This window comes from Melitaea cinxia, chromosome 4 (genome assembly GCF_905220565.1).
Source record: "Melitaea cinxia chromosome 4, ilMelCinx1.1, whole genome shotgun sequence".
NCBI classification, from domain to species: domain Eukaryota; kingdom Metazoa; phylum Arthropoda; class Insecta; order Lepidoptera; family Nymphalidae; genus Melitaea; species Melitaea cinxia.
The window spans coordinates 13,401,918-13,418,752 of record NC_059397.1 but is presented as its reverse complement, the minus strand read 5'-3'; the positions used below and the strand labels follow the sequence as shown (position 1 = coordinate 13,418,752).

The following is a 16,835-nucleotide window of genomic DNA, read 5'->3' as shown; positions in this document are numbered from 1 at the left end:
ACGTCGCATGAATTTGCAATTAGTGGTTTGATTGGCACCTTATGTCTACTTTCCTGCGAACCGTCAAAGAATACTTATAACAAATGGACACAACGATAAATAATATATGTCTAAGCATTTTTTTTCTTGTTAGTTCGATTTCAAGCACGAATTTCTTGTGATAAAACAGTCATTTCGATTCTGAAAAAAAATTGAGTATGAAAAAAAACCAACTCTTATTTTTCTGCTTATTTGTAAACTTAACTTTACCTTATATGGTACTACATTGTATTTTTCTCCTTGTTTCAGATGGTAACAGAAGATAAAAATAAACCATGAATACAAGTGTTCTCATGAGATATCAAGAACATTCTAATATGTGGCACTGAGCCAGTATGGATTCTCTGGCTGTGGTCGCCTCACTCCTGGGACTTTTGTGTCTAGGTTTGTATATTTAAAATATTTATATTTGTTGACAACATGTTATTGACATTTGTTAAGTAATTAGTTCAAACTTTTTCGTTGTATTTAAATGCCGCCTTAAAATGATGAAAAATGGTCATTATTGGCTTTGCAGTACCAATACTTTATTCGTTTATAAAATCAACTATATAAAATACATTTCTAAAATATCATTGAATCAATTGACATCTATCATCATCTTAATAATTGACATTCCGTAAAACAGTAACTGGTAGTAACAGTAATTGAGCAAAATTTCAAGATTTGATGTACGATTTAAGATATAAGTACTTGAAAGCCCTAAAGCTGATTACATAATTAATGTATGTTTTATAAAATTATTCATTTTTCATTTATAAATTTATGAAAAAGCAATATAAATAGTGGTCATATTGTTACGTAAATTTTGTACTGGTCCACGCATACCTCGAAAACCACCGAATAACGTGTCAATTTAGGATGTGATTTATCCATTTAATTTTATTAACTTTAAATAATGTAGGTTATCACATACTGGTGGCATTAAAAGGGAAACTATAATATAGTATAAATAATACAACATGAGAGAACATTTCTAATAAGTTTGTTAGTCTATACACGTATATTTTTAAAATTCAATTAAAATCATAGTATAAATTTGCTAGGCACAAAACTGCCAATCTGAAGTCATTTATGTAATATTTAAATAAATAGATAAACCTTTTAAATATATTTTAACATACACACACGATCGTCTGTTCCTACTATACTACTAAATATACATAGAGTATATATATATATATATATATATATATATATATATATATATAAATACAAATAGCACACCCAGATCGAACCTGCAACCCGCGGAACAGAAAGCAGGGTCACCACAAACTGCGTCAACGGGCTGGCTAGATAAAATCGCCAGGAAGAAAAGCATAGTAATTACATGATATTTTAACAAAAGGCACAGAAAATTTAGGGCCCGTTAATGTTATTTTTTTAATAAAATAAAATAAATATATATTGTTTAACATCAAATAAATTATTTATGAATGAAATTTCAATTTAATTTGCAATGCTTTTTATTTCTTTCATTGTTCTCTCATAAAACAAACAAGTTAAAATAAAAGTTTGTCTGCCTCCATCAAAAAGTCGTTCTATACGCTCCATATAAAGAATTCATGGTTAAGTCAAAGTTCAACCAGTGCTAATAGCCACCCTCCCAAGGGGTCGCATTCCCTTCATTCGAAACTTAGTGCCACATCGTACCATCTTAGATTTGTGACACCACTTAACAGTGACGTTGAAAAAATATGCAGTCTATTTCTAAAAGTGGCTATTTTAAAAATGTCGTGTTTGACATAAAAACTTTATGCTTGAATTGTTTTGAAAATTTTCGTGTCTCTATTATATTCTGTCACGTATAGGATTTGATAATATTTATTTTATAGGATTCATATAACAATAATTTAATACTAAATCAAAAAGAACTTTTTTATGAAAATTTATTTTGCATATATGTATTAACTACATTTTACACAATATTATAAGAAAATCAGTTAGGTCAGATCAGTAACAGTTTCTTTACAGCGTTAATGTAAATGAGAATCTAAACTAATATCATAAAGGACAAGTTATAATTTCTTTACTTTTTTTTGTTACATGAAAGCTTTGCTTATATTGATTTGATTTAATGATACTTTTTTATTGGAAAATTTGTTGATCCTTAAAAGTTTTATGCTACAAATCATCAGTCTATGACACGAGAAAATAGAAACATATACTCAGGCAAAACGTACCATATTACTTATTTGATAGATAAAACATACAAAAATAATAATTTGAATATAATCTTCTATAATGAATATAGAAGTGACATAATACATGTCTTACAACTAAAACAGAACGTTTTTGTAATGACACCCATGAGACTGATAATTTTCAAAGGAAAGCGTAACTTATTGACAAAAATCATTAGGTTAACAAAACACACATGCAGAGATTTAGTGACGCATCTGTCTGTTGCATATATTTTACATTCAGCTGAGCTTGGAACAGAGTAAAATGTCTCACCAAAAGCGTATCTATTACCCCAGTTAGCCGTATCACCACGAGGGAATTATTTTAGGCTGTGGCTTTGTGATCTATGTGTAAAAAAAGACCGCGCCCCGGACGGCTATCAAAGCGTAAAGAAGTTAAACTAATGTTAAACGACGCCTATCTTTTGTATCAAATGCGTGATGGATGCTGCGTGAAATACATTGAAAAAAAAAATAAAAATAAAAAGAATCAATAGTTAGGGTACTTCACAATGGGCACGCATTGTGTTCAATGAGATATATGAAAAATGGATCCTATCTCCAATCTGACTCGTAACAAAAATGACTTTTATGAATATTGACACATTTTGACCCCTATTATAATAAAGTGTCGGGTTTGAAATGCGATTTAAAATAAGGACTTACCTTTTTAAATGAATAGAAGCGGATGTTGCAACAAAGGGGTCTTTGTATAATATGTTCGCTGCAAATTATACTTTCTGAACTTCCAAGATCGCCTCTTTAAATTGGTACCTTCAAAACATTTAGATATCAATGCTAACGAGAATTCGTATCACAACGGTTGATCGCTAAATATTTTTTGTCCCGTCGAAGCACTTAAACGATCTGATAGCTTTGAACTTGCAAACTATACCTTTTTATCTGCTGATATTAATGGAGGCAGCTCAGTAGCTGAGATAAAACAGATGCTCGCCTTAAGACATTATTTAGTTTTTTAGTTAAGTTATACCAAATGTTCTGCAATATATCGCCGCCTGTTTAGCAGTCTTTAAGAGCAATAATACATTTTATAAAACTAAAAAGAGGATGACTGTGGCGGCTTTTCTATTACATCACTGTGGTGATTCTTTTCTGTAAATAAATATATTGATTCATATTTAAATTGTACCTAGTATTTTGTAATACGATTGAAATGTTTTACTGATCTTTTGACGATTTCAAAAAGAAGGTTCTATGTTCATCTGAGTGGATTTTTTGTATGTTGTTTAATAACTCAGACTATATTATGTATGTATATAATTTGTACTTTTACATGTTAGGTAAACACTGTCACATTTAGAAATAATATTCATATACAATCGCACACAAAAAAAGAAATATTTTTTACTTTTTTTATTTTTTTCTGAGTTTTTCGACTGCATCCAGTTGGTTTAAAAAAATGTATTTTTAATTTTATTTAATAATCCAACGATAAAAACAATTCGTCAATATCCATAAAGAAACGATAAACAAGTTGTAAGATTTAAATAAAGTTCAACATTGTAGTGCATAAAATTTATTTGAACGCGACGTCAGCCACGCTACCCCGTATCTTTATTTTTTAGACTGTCCACGCGTTACAACGCTGAGAAAACAAACTAAGAAAAAGAAACATCACAACTGTCGCCGACGCGTTTCCGTAAACTCCTACAAAGAAATGGCTACAATTCCAACTGAGATAGAAACTTTAGCTAGTAAATATCCAAAGTACAAACTTTAGAATTTCTATTGCAATTCAATAAAGTTCAAACTCCGGTAGACATATTTAGGGACAGCGAACGTCCGTCTGTTTATCGCAGGGCTGTCCCCGTTTCACTCAGGTACGCAGGGCCCTATGAAAGATGACACTGTGTCAACAATTTGTCCCTACATTAGAGAAGCGCCTTACAAGACAAACATTGTAACTCACGAAATTCATATTAGACTAATCCGTCCATCCGTTGAAGCAAAACGGCTAATTTCGAACACATGTGCGACGAGTCGATACGTAGTTTTTGCGTCGTAAAATTTAAGTGCTATTTCATTTACCGTGACATTCCTTGAACTTTAGTTACAAATATTTTATTTTCAACTTAATATGGTATATGTACGTTTTTAGTAGTCAGTATTTCGAAAGATTTCTATTTATTAAAAAAAAACCTCATCATATATATTTAGATATGTTTTATTTTTATAATCATAATCAATAATTTATATTTATAATCTTACAGTAATGTTACGATTCTTTGTCGTTGATGGATTGTCTTTATTCTGTAATCTCTTGAGTACGTAAAAAAATAAATAAGTATTTATAGCTATAAATGATTTTGTGGAAAAGTAATTTATCTATATTTAATTGATTTTAAGTTAAAATATACGTAAAAATTTTACCAAAAATCTATGTTCCTACTAACATAAGAAGTAAAAGTTTAGCGGAACTACTATACCAATTTGATAAATTTATTCCAAATAAAGAATTTTTTATTATGTGAAAATAATTAGGGAAAAAAACTTTAACTGACGCCAATTATCCATATTCTATAATATAAAATTGCTGACTGTTATTACAGTCCAGCATCAAATTGCAAGGGGGTCCAAAAGACTGAACACGTGTTCAAAATTCAAAAAATCATGATTGCCTCCTAAGGGAGTCAATCAGGGCTATTAGAATTAGATATTCGATTTTCAAACGAATATTAAGTTACTTAGGGTGATAGATATGACTTAGTGATAGTGATGACTAAAGATAAGATAAAAAACCTATTTAAAATGAGTTTAATCAACTAATAATTGGGAAAATTACATTAAAAATACTGGTTGAAATGTTATTTATTATTTTAGTTATAAAATATATAAAAGAAGGAATATTTATAATTTTAATATAAAGACTGTGTGTGTTGTACACCTGTAAAATCTAGTAAACATAAAAACAATGATTTAAGTTAACAGATTAATTTAATAACTTATCAACAACTTTATAACAAGGGTTTACTAGAGTATAAGTATTTAAAAAAATATTGTGTTGGTATATATTAGCATCCTTAGTTTAAAGAGTCCAATATAAGATTAAGGCGTTCCTTACAAAGGTGTCCGATATTATTTAATGATCGAAAGACAACCGTTTGAAGTGATTAGCTGTCGACCACTTTCTGATACAACGCAAAAGGAACTGGATTGAATCAAAGGAGAGGCTATTTAAAGAGACTATTAGCCTAATTTTTAACCAAATTTCTTACTTCATTCTGTATATAGCAAAGGAAGAGCTATCAATTTTGTATAGACGACGTGCAACACGTGCAATAAGCTCTAAATGTAGACGTAAAGGTTTCGGTCATTCGTCGAAGCGGCCGAAAGCCATGTTACTATAACCGATTTTTTATTTATTTTTTTATCCGGCGCGTGTCAACATGTGCAAGTAGTATAAATTAGCTGGGGGACACGACTCTCCCTCGCAAACTTTTTTAACAAAGATTTTTTGAACAATGGTGACATAACTACACGCGTGCGAAATGAAAAATCACTCCCATCGTCGCTAGGCGACATCTATGTCGACACTATAAAAACACTTGGATTCGGATCATTAAAATTCTTTTGTTATTTTTTAATTTATAGTTAGTTTAATCATTACAAAACACACACATACATTACTTTCTAAAAATACACTTCCAGGATATACCAAAAAGATGGTTCCTTATAATAATCTTATTACTTTCACTGTATCGACGAAAGCATTTTTTACGTTTAATATAATCGATAGTTCAAACGCACAACTGAGCAATAAAGCGAAGTTTATGTGCGATAAAATAAGGTATCGAGATCAACATAAACAATATTTTATCGACACGTATTCCGCTGAATCTCTTTTTTTTTTTTTTATAGTTCTCGATTTCTTTTTGACATGTTTTAATAGATACGTGTTATGTTTGATGCGCAGTGACTGCTAAATATGTTGTTACTATATATTGGTGCTCATTCAAACAACATTTGCAGCTATCGAAACATAGTTAGACATGTGGAAATTTCTTTGTGTTTAATGAAATATTGTGTGCTGAATTTTTATACATATAATTAGCATAGTAAGAGATCTCAGTCACTTATTTCCATTTATACTTATTTTTGAAGCACCGTTGATTTCAGCATTTGTCATTTGTCTAGCATCTGCTTTCTACTCCGCGGGTTGTGAATTCGTTTCCCGCCTGACTCTGGGTGTAATATTTGTATTTATATATGTATGTTCATTTATCAAAAAAAAAAATAGCATAGTCGTTGAGTGCTACCTATAACACAAGTATTAAGTTTCTTACCTTAGGAATAAAAAGACAGTGTTTGAATGCCATAAGATATTTATTTATTTAATTTCTAGTTTCCTTTAGACTATGTTATTATTTTTAATAAGTCATTTATATGTTTTATTAGCTTAGTATAAATGAGAAAATTCAATATTTTAAGAACTAAGGACTAGCGCCTATAATTACATCCAGTATATCTCTCAAATATATAATTTTTTTAAATCATAATACTGATCCAATTAAATATATTAGTTCAATTAACTATTAAATATTAATATACACTTCACTGCTTACAGTATAATAGTAAATAATACTGTAACACATTTTACCGAAAAATATTTTCTGGAATAACCAACATTCTCAATGTAGTCTAGCTGATCAAATCACGGATGAAATGTAAACTTTGAAATTCCGTTATCTCAAAATCAATAACGAATTGGAATATAAAAATTACAAATATAATCAAGATTCAATTATAGATTAGTCCTACCGCCTCACCGCACGATGTACGTGAATAAATAAACACAATTATTTTGTACAATAGAGTTAATCCCTATTCTGTTACATTTCGAAAATCGAGTCGCAAGCGATTACCACCAGTTCATTTTACGCGGTATTCGTATTTTTTTTTTCAGTGATCGATTTTTGCTTCGCCATAATAATACCTTGAGGCACAACAATAGATATACATCAATTGAAGTGTCAAAAACTAACATCTGCGTCGTTAGTTGTAAACAGAGTAAAATAGTGAGGGTCCCGGTTCAGAATCCTGGGGGACTTAGCCTGTGTTTATGGCTCATTATTATTGTGCTACTTTAAAGTAGTCCAGAACAACATACTCCACCTATTATATACATACTATTTTAAAGTCTAGAAAGAGCTATTGTTGGTTAATTTTGAAATAATGCGACCGCTTGTGTGTTTATAAGTGGGGTTGCAGTAAAATCAACGCTGTTATAATTTTAAAAACAAAAGCTGTTTACAAAAACTAAACATTGATATTTTTAATAGGTCCAGTCAATGGGGGCCTCAGTGATGATTACATGAGCAGCGGAGAAGCGCCATATATTATTGAACAGCCACTGGATGTCACAGTTGCTAGACATCAACCAGCTACTTTGAATTGCCGAGCTGGAGGATCACCAGCTCCTACAATAAGATGGTACAAAGCTGGAGTTTTAGTGGTGTCAGAGGCGCATAGGAGTATTTTACCTGCGGGTGGGTTATTCTTCTTACGAGCAACTCATGGGAGAGCTCACTCGGATGCTGGTGTTTATTGGTGTGAAGCTACCAATCCTTATGGAACAGCTAGAAGTCGAAACGCAACTTTACACGTTGCTGGTAAGTAAATCTGTTTCTATTTAATTTTTAAGTAATTATGGATTTCCTTTTGTATTTTTCTAATGACGAAACTTTTTTAGTTCTTCGCGAAGAATTTCGTTTAGAACCAGTGACTACACAGACAGCACAAGGAGAAACTGTAATATTAGAATGTTCACCACCACGCGGTACACCCGAGCCAACGGTATATTGGAAGAAAAACGGACAGATTCTACATTTCGATGGAGATGCAAGGTAAGTTTTTTTAAAACGTGTATTTGGTGTTAATTTCACGAAAGATTGTAGCAAATGATTACAATAGAATAATTTATGTGAACTGTAGAACTATTTGAAACAAACTTTTGAATTGCGGAAATCTTGTAAAGTTGCCAAATATATTAAAATGTGAAGTTACGGGATATCAAATGAAAGTTACGCGCCAGTTCGACAGAGCGTACTTAACGTAAAATCAAGGGTAGTTGATAAGAGCACTTGGAGTTAAATGGATGGATGGAAACACGATAGTCTTGTGAAGCGCTAAAGATAAAGTCATGTAACATGGAGTGAATGAAATTAATACGGTTTTTGTTTTTAATATCGTATGACAAATCCTATAAACGAGAGTTTCTTGATATTATAAACAATCACGGCGAGATTCACTGATCTGAGTGTACTTCTAGTTTTAAACGTCAAACACATTTGCAGATACATTATTTTTGATATGTTTTAAAAAGTATTTTTGAGACTAAGAGCTTTATTCGTACCACAACAAATTAATTTGTAATTCAAAATAATTTATATGTTGTCTCATTGAAATTGAATAAATAGGCTTATGTTAATTCTCTATATGTATAAAACTTTGCACAAACACTTTCTTTCTATATTATTACTCACAATGAAATTTGTATAACAAAAATGTTTAATTTACATAAATTTATAATTATAACTCAATTAAATTTTAGTAAAGTTACGACATTATTTTTTGTGTGTTTTCCTTTAATTTTCAATAAAAATCAAAAATTACCGTTAAATTTAATTTTGGTTGAATTTTTATAGCCAATTCATCTCTATTTGTCGTCTATGAATTTTTATGAGGTACGGCGTTAGGTTACATCTTGAGGGAACGAAATATATGGCGAAGCATGAAAATAATTAACAGTAGGGAGAGTACATCAAAGTCATAAAGAAGGGCATATTTGAAGAGCTCGACAAGCAATCAAGTAAAAATCTGAATAGTTCTGACTCACCGGACCCTTTATTAAATGTTAATTTCCTATTGAATTATTCCGCCCAATATTTGAATGACTTTGTTACTTTGCGCTCAAGCCAAAGTAATGAAAGTTAAAGTCATAACTTTACTGCACATTTAAGCTGTGCTTATATTAATTTTATTGCTTCAGAATGCACTTAGTAGATGGAGGAAGTCTTGTTATACAAGATGCAAGACAAACTGACGCGGGTAGATATCAATGCATTGCAAGGAATGCCGCTGGCACTAGAGAGTCTGCGATTGCTACGCTTAGAATACATAGTAAGTCTTTTATTTTCATCTATATATCGTCGAAAATATCGCACTTTACTAAAATCTAAACACAAAATACTTTATACTTTCCATTGTTTGATAAATAAAAGGCGTTAATGATAATATATTTGTTGAACAGTTAAGCCGTATTTAATTGCGGGGCCCGAGGATGTTGTCGCTCAAACTGGTGGAAGTGTTATTTTCCAATGTAGAGTGGGTGGTGATCCTCTCCCTGACGTGCTGTGGAGAAGGACAGCCAATAGTGGTAACATGCCACTCGGTCGTGTCAAAATCCTTGACGACAGAAGCCTCAGGCTTGACAATGTTATTTTAGCAGACGAAGGGGAATATACATGCGAAGCTGATAATGCAGTTGGTGCAGTAAGTGCTAGCGGATACTTAACCGTTCATGGTGAGTAATATCATTAAATATTTTATGTATATATTGTAAAGTAGTCTATAATTATATAAAGCACAATAATTCATTTTTTTAGACCCACCATCTGTCGTGTTAAAACCAAGCTCCGTTATAATAGAAAGTGGCGAGCTCGCAAAATTTACTTGCGCGTCAACAGGAAAACCAGAACCAACAATGTTTTGGAGCTTGGAAGGAAATAGAACAATTATATTACCGGGTACGTCAAGAGGAAAATATCATGCCTCGTCTATATTAGATGGTGTAACTGTATTAACAATAAATAATACAAATAAAAACGATAGTGGCCACACCATAGTTTGCTCAGCGGTAAACTTTGCTGGCAGTTCGATTGTCAGAGGAAAACTAACCGTCACATCAGACGATGACCGCCCACCGCCAATCATAACAAACGGTCCCTCTAATCAAACGTTACCTATAAAATCGATGGCAGTTTTCCCCTGTGCAGCCATCGGCACACCTGAACCAGTCATCGCTTGGTACTTTGAAGGGGAAGCATTAATACAAAATCATAGGAGAAATATTTCTAATGATGGAACACTTATTTTAAGAGATCTAAACAAAGAAGATAGCGGAACTTATACTTGTGTTGCTTCCTCTCAGCACGGAAAGTATGTTTGGAGTGGGATGTTGCTCGTAGACAGTCCAACAAATCCTAACATACACTTTTTTAGAGCAGCTGATACCTCAGCATTACCAGGGCCACCAACTAAACCACTTATTTATAATATAACTGATACAAGCGTTACTATAACGTGGAACCAAAATAATAAAATAGGATCGTCGTCAATTCTTGGCTACCAAATAGAAATGTTTTCAAGAGAGACCCTTTCAGGAAATAATACACCAAGAAATTCTCGCGGGTGGGTTGTTGTTTCTAAAAGAGTTCATCAGACCCACTACATAGTCAAATCCTTAATTCCTGGGATAACCTATATGTTTATTATAAGGGCGGAAAATTCACACGGCCTGTCGGGGCCAAGCCATGTATCGGAGGCTGTAACAGTCGGAGAAGATACAAATTCCTTGTGGGAAGGAGGACTATACACAAATAGTACAGAATTTAAAAAGAATATTATGACTGACAATATTGTAGAACTTATTGAAGCCACACCTATTGATTCTAAAACAATAAAACTTATGTGGGAAATATTGAATTTCTTCTACTTGGAAGGTTTATTCATATATTTTAAGCCACTTGATAATAAAACAACAGAATATGAGATAAAAACTATATTACATTCCAATGATGTGTCCGGGTATGAAATAACATCTTTAAGAAAATATATGAGATACGAGTTCTTTTTAGTGCCTTTTTATAAGAAATTTGAAGGAAAACCTTCTAATTCAAAAATTGCTCAAACGTTAGATGACGGTAAATTTATTTTCGATTATTTTCTTATATTAAATTATTTTACTACTATGGTCTTGACTAAATATTTATTTACTTTTCAGTTCCTGACGGGCCTCCGACAAACATTGAAATGTTTATTTATAATACAACGACAGTACACTTAAAATGGCATCCTCCAGAGCCTAATATGCAAAACGGTGTTATTACTGGATATAACGTCGTTTTAAATTGGTTGGATATACCTGCTAATAAATCGATGGTCGCTATAAATACAACTGTTCATCAAGCTACCAGCTTGATAATGACAAATTTAACTTCCGGCGTTAGTTATTCCGTACAGATTGCGGCTGAAACTATTGTCGGCTTAGGTCCGTTTAGTCAAAAAGTTTATTTGAACATTGATTCCCGTTCTGTCGGATTAGACCCATTATCGAGGTAAGCTAAATAAAAAATGAAAATAACTCATCTAAGCACTAATAATATTAAAATAACATATTATATAATACATATTATGGGTGTTTTATTCTAGATATCCAGGCAATGGAGAAGTTTCAATAGTTGCGGGAGATTTTGTAATGGAAACGTGGTTTTATTTTTTGATTGGAGCGATTGTCTTATTTAAAATTGTTATGATTGGTGGAATACTCTACGTAAGGAGGCACAATATATTCGCGAAAAAATCTGCACTTCCTAATATATATGGTAAATAATTAATTTCCTTATCGTAATAAGGGTGAAGTTTTATAATCAATATTTTTAAAGCTCCATCTTATAAGTCTGTACACATAACTCTTAGCCCTAAACACTTTTCTAGAATCAGCATCAGAATTTCAAAATTAAAAACATTCCTCGGGTGTCGTAGGGTGGCAAGGGTGCCGAGCGTTTGTTTGATGGAGGCTTTACCATGCGAGGGGCGGGAGGGTGCTAGATTACTTTCAAGTTGAAAGGTAGCACGAGCCCTCTCTTCCTAGCGCAGTGGATCTCTTTCATTTCGCATTCACGTTGAAGGCACAAAGGAATGATACAAATCCGAAAAATAAAGACTCAGTAAATGTAAATGTTTTTATTTTGTTTTCTCGAGGCAATTCGTTTGTTGATTCACCCAGTTACCTTTAAGCCAATTTTATTCGGCTTACTTATGGAATACGTTTTACTAACCTTCATATATATACGAGTATATATGATATTGTGACAGTCAATATTTTATTATTTTGAAATACATGTGTTTATTGTTTCAGATTCAAACGGAACAAGCTTAGTGACTCAAATGAATATAAAAGCGGCAGTCTCGTTATCACATCCACTTAGCAGTTGTTACAATAAAAATGCGGTTACAAAAACGGAGTCCCTTTTATGGATGGAAAATCAACCCGGATTGTGCATGTCAGGAAGCCAAACGAATCAAAGTAAAGATAAAACTAATTCGGAATACGACAAAGTTACGCCACAATTGCCTGAATATGCAGAAGTTTCAGCTGCTAGGGTAAACGCTAATGAATGGAATACAACAAAAACAGCTACTTCTCCTGCTGCCTACGCTTCGGTTACGCTCGTCGCGAATACCAGACAATGTGTCAGTTCTTTGGTAAGCTTTTTTTTCCTATTATATTGTTTTAATATTAAAATTTGATTTTTATTTTACTTAAGTGTTCATTTTTTCTTCAGGGCTGGTTTCCTGCAGGAACTAAAAATATTGATAATTATGAAAACCGCTATCCACCAGACGAAGAACTTTATCCAGCTAGTAACGGTGGCTATTACAATCGAAATGTATACAGTGAAAAATATTTTCAAGGTCACCCTAATGTGCTTAAATTTTATGATCTGCCATCTTTAGAAAAAACACAAAAGGCTCAAATTAGATATAACCAAAGCTTAGAAGAAAGGAAAGGAGATAAAAATGTAAAAACGGACGTAACGCAATCTTTGATAGGTAGAAGTTATGGTGTGAGTTCTCGGAAAAATTCACAATCAGAAACGACATACAGAGCATTTGGAGAGGAAGAGTCCGATGATGATAATTACGGAGACGACGGTTGTTACGATGAATTACAGGCGATGCAGCCACAGCGTCAAAGACCCAAACATCAATACGAGAGGCCTAACTTTGACAACGATGCTACAAGGACATTGGCTCGATTGACGTCTTTTAAGCATGGACAAAATGTTCTAAGTGAAACTCAAGGATCTCATACACCCATTCCCCCTCCACCCGCTCCCCACCCACGGGTAGATTCAGTGACGCGGTAGTATCACGCCTTGCCGGTTTTCGGCGACTTGTGCCAAACGGACGTATAGATGGACATCTTAGTGCACTTCACATAGTGACGTCGTTAGAAATGTAACTGTTCTTCCGCACCTTGTTAAGTATAAGAAATAAGGACTTTTTCTATTCACATACCTACTAAACTGAATGCTTTATGGCAAAACTTTGATTATTCGTAAAGACTGTAACTTTCTCTTTATTTTGAGGCTAATATTAGTTTTGTATTTTTAAGATTAAAAGTAATAAAAAAAAATGATGCGTATTATAAATATTTATTATGTTATTTGAAAAATGTAGCTAGTCTTTTATAATGTTTATCTTGTAAATACTGTACAAAACTGTAATAAGTGTATTAAAAAGTATTGTCTTAATAGAAACTGCTACGAAATGTTTATCGTGTTATTGATTCGATTAATAAGCCAATTGATATAGTCCGTCGAATATCAGTAAACGAATTTGTGAACTAATTATATCATTAGCTTAAGTCTTCAAGGAATAACTGATTGAGTAAACGCTTGGCATTAAGTTTAGTAACATTGAAAACCCAAGTAGTATTAATAAAGTAGATGAAAATTCAAGTAGTAACGTCTTGATTAGAAACCTGTAAATCAAAAGTAGTTATTGAATTATTGCACATAAATTCCAGTTAAAAAACACTGGTTATAGATAACTAAGCCTTATAAGGCTTAAATTTAATCGTACCTAACTCAATAGGTCTCGAGTTTTGGACATTTTTTTTTAAAAGACTGTAATATTACTCGTTTATATAATATCGAAATTTATTTCTTGTGCCATAAACATGTTTCCTAAAATATAAAATAGTGACATTGGAGTTGTGAAATAAAAAAATTCAAAACTTTTATGAAATGAAAAATTGTATCGACATAAGTTATGTGATATGTGTATATCCACTTGTTATTAATGATAGCACTACTTGTATCTTTGCATATCATTTGTAGGTACGTAAATAAATGTTAAACTTACATGAGTTACACTCGCGTTAATTAAATTAAATATTGAAATGGCGATTATAATATTCATTTACTGTAAGTATATAGAGTGCGCACACTTCAAAATTTATTGCAATATCATTTTTGATACGTCTTTATTTAAATGTTCATTGATGGCCTAACGCAGTACACATTTTTAGACACATAGGTGACTATGACGTCTACAATAAAGTATAATCTCATATACTAATTTGTCTTTACGGACATTCATTTTCGTCGTCCAAATAATTGTCACATGTGCTCAAATAAATGAATATTAATTTTTTTCTTTCAATTTTATTATTAATTTTGTCTCAATCCAGCGATGTTTGGCTTCTTTCATCTGTAATTAAAATTCCATAGTTTTTTGCTAAAAATATCACGTCCTACGCTTCGCGACCAATAATAAGAATTCAAATGTGTATAAGTAAATAGGCCAATTATATTTTTTTTTGTATATGTTAAAAAATGCATTTTATACTGTACTGTATAATAAATGATACAACTATACCTTTGATTCCAAATTCTTGATGTTGTGAATGATTACATAAAAATGGTTACTTTTTAGTAAAATCATCTTTTAATCATTCAATTAATTACATGTTTGATATTTTATTTTTGTTTTGTTGAGTGAAGTATGTATAATCAATCTCGAAACTGAAACAGATTTGTCCAAAAAGTTCTCTGCAATTTTTTAAGTTTATATTATTATTTTTTCATTAGAATACAAAAAAGAGATATTTCCTACTTCTGGTCCCTTAATTCAATATCTTGTTTAAAGTCTGATGATGAAGATCTTTCGTTGAAAGAAAATAACTTTAGAAGAAAACTTTCAAAAACTTTACTAGTTCCTACTTTCGTGCATTAAATTGTGGTCGCTATTTTTTTAAGTTAACCAAATATAATAACGTTAATGATTCAAGAACAAAATCAAAATTCAACCAAAATATATATTGCATTTAACAACATTTACTATACTTTCATAAAATTTAAACTCGAACTTACAATCTATTCTTTAGCGTTCATTACAAAATCACACTTTTTATTAATATTGATGAAAAACTACTACAAAACATATAGTATACTATTACAATACAATAAAAAATTACAGCCTTATTATTAATATGTACGATTTTTTTATTTTTGTGTTACCCACAATTAGGAATTCTAAACATTTTTGAATATCATATCAAAAATTGACCGCTCCAGCGGGATTCGAACCCGCGTCTTCGACATACCGTGTCGACGCTCTAGCCAATTAAGCTATGGAACGATATACTCGCCAGAGCGAAACTTTTGATATGATGATTTTTACTTTCGGTTTAAGCGAACCGTGGCGCCGTCTATAGTGAGTTCTTTACAGAGACTCGTAACTATTCAAAGTTTCATATTACAATGAAAATCTTTGACAGGAGACGACACCATGCTATTTTTAATATGTACGATTTTTTTATTTTTGTGTTACCCACAATTAGGAATTCTAAACATTTTTGAATATCATATCAAAAATTGACCGCTCCAGCGGGATTCGAACCCGCGTCTTCGACATACCGTGTCGACGCTCTAGCCAATTAAGCTATGGAACGATATACTCGCCAGAGCGAAACTTTTGATATGATGATTTTTACTTTCGGTTTAAGCGAACCGTGGCGCCGTCTATAGTGAGTTCTTTACAGAGACTCGTAACTATTCAAAGTTTCATATTACAATGAAAATCTTTGACAGGAGACGACACCATGCTATTTTTAATATGTACGATTTTTTTATTTTTGTGTTACCCACAATTAGGAATTCTAAACATTTTTGAATATCATATCAAAAATTGACCAAATTTACCAAAAAAATTGACCAAATTAACCATTGAAATTTTATGATATTCAAAAATGTTTAGAATTCCTAATTGTGGGTAACACAAAAATAAAAAAATCGTACATATTAAAAATAGCATGGTGTCGTCTCCTGTCAAAGATTTTCATTGTAATATGAAACTTTGAATAGTTACGAGTCTCTGTAAAGAACTCACTATAGACGGCGCCACGGTTCGCTTAAACCGAAAGTAAAAATCATCATATCAAAAGTTTCGCTCTGGCGAGTATATCGTTCCATAGCTTAATTGGCTAGAGCGTCGACACGGTATGTCGAAGACGCGGGTTCGAATCCCGCTGGAGCGGTCAATTTTTGATATGATATTCAAAAATGTTTAGAATTCCTAATTGTGGGTAACACAAAAATAAAAAAATCGTACATATTAAAAATAGCATGGTGTCGTCTCCTGTCAAAGATTTTCATTGTAATATGAAACTTTGAATAGTTACGAGTCTCTGTAAAGAACTCACTATAGACGGCGCCACGGTTCGCTTAAACCGAAAGTAAAAATCATCATATCAAAAGTTTCGCTCTGGCGAGTATATCGTTCCATAGCTTAATTGGCTAGAGC

At 32.1% G+C, this 16,835-nt stretch overlaps 1 protein-coding gene across 1 annotated transcript; it reads left to right on the top strand.

Annotated features, from left to right (window-relative positions):
* Positions 1-374: 374 nt before the first annotated feature.
* Positions 375-13,459, top strand: LOC123669919 (roundabout homolog 2-like). The gene is made up of 10 exons (XM_045603436.1): positions 375-423; positions 7,523-7,852; positions 7,933-8,086; positions 9,232-9,362; positions 9,493-9,765; positions 9,848-11,164; positions 11,245-11,578; positions 11,673-11,845; positions 12,382-12,728; positions 12,809-13,459. The coding sequence occupies exons 1-10, from the start codon at positions 375-377 to the stop codon at positions 13,391-13,393; spliced, it is 3,693 nt and encodes a 1,230-aa protein (XP_045459392.1). The 3' UTR covers positions 13,394-13,459.
* Positions 13,460-16,835: the final 3,376 nt, after the last annotated feature.

Excerpts from the sequence above, each read along its gene's own strand:
- LOC123669919 (XM_045603436.1), top strand. The coding sequence starts at position 375 with ATGGATTCTCTGGCTGTGGTCGCCTCACTCCTGGGACTTTTGTGTCTA. Across the intron at positions 424-7,522 it reads CCTGGGACTTTTGTGTCTAG|GTCCAGTCAATGGGGGCCTC; the intron begins GTTTGTATATTT and ends TATTTTTAATAG. Across the intron at positions 8,087-9,231 it reads CATTTCGATGGAGATGCAAG|AATGCACTTAGTAGATGGAG; the intron begins GTAAGTTTTTTT and ends TTATTGCTTCAG.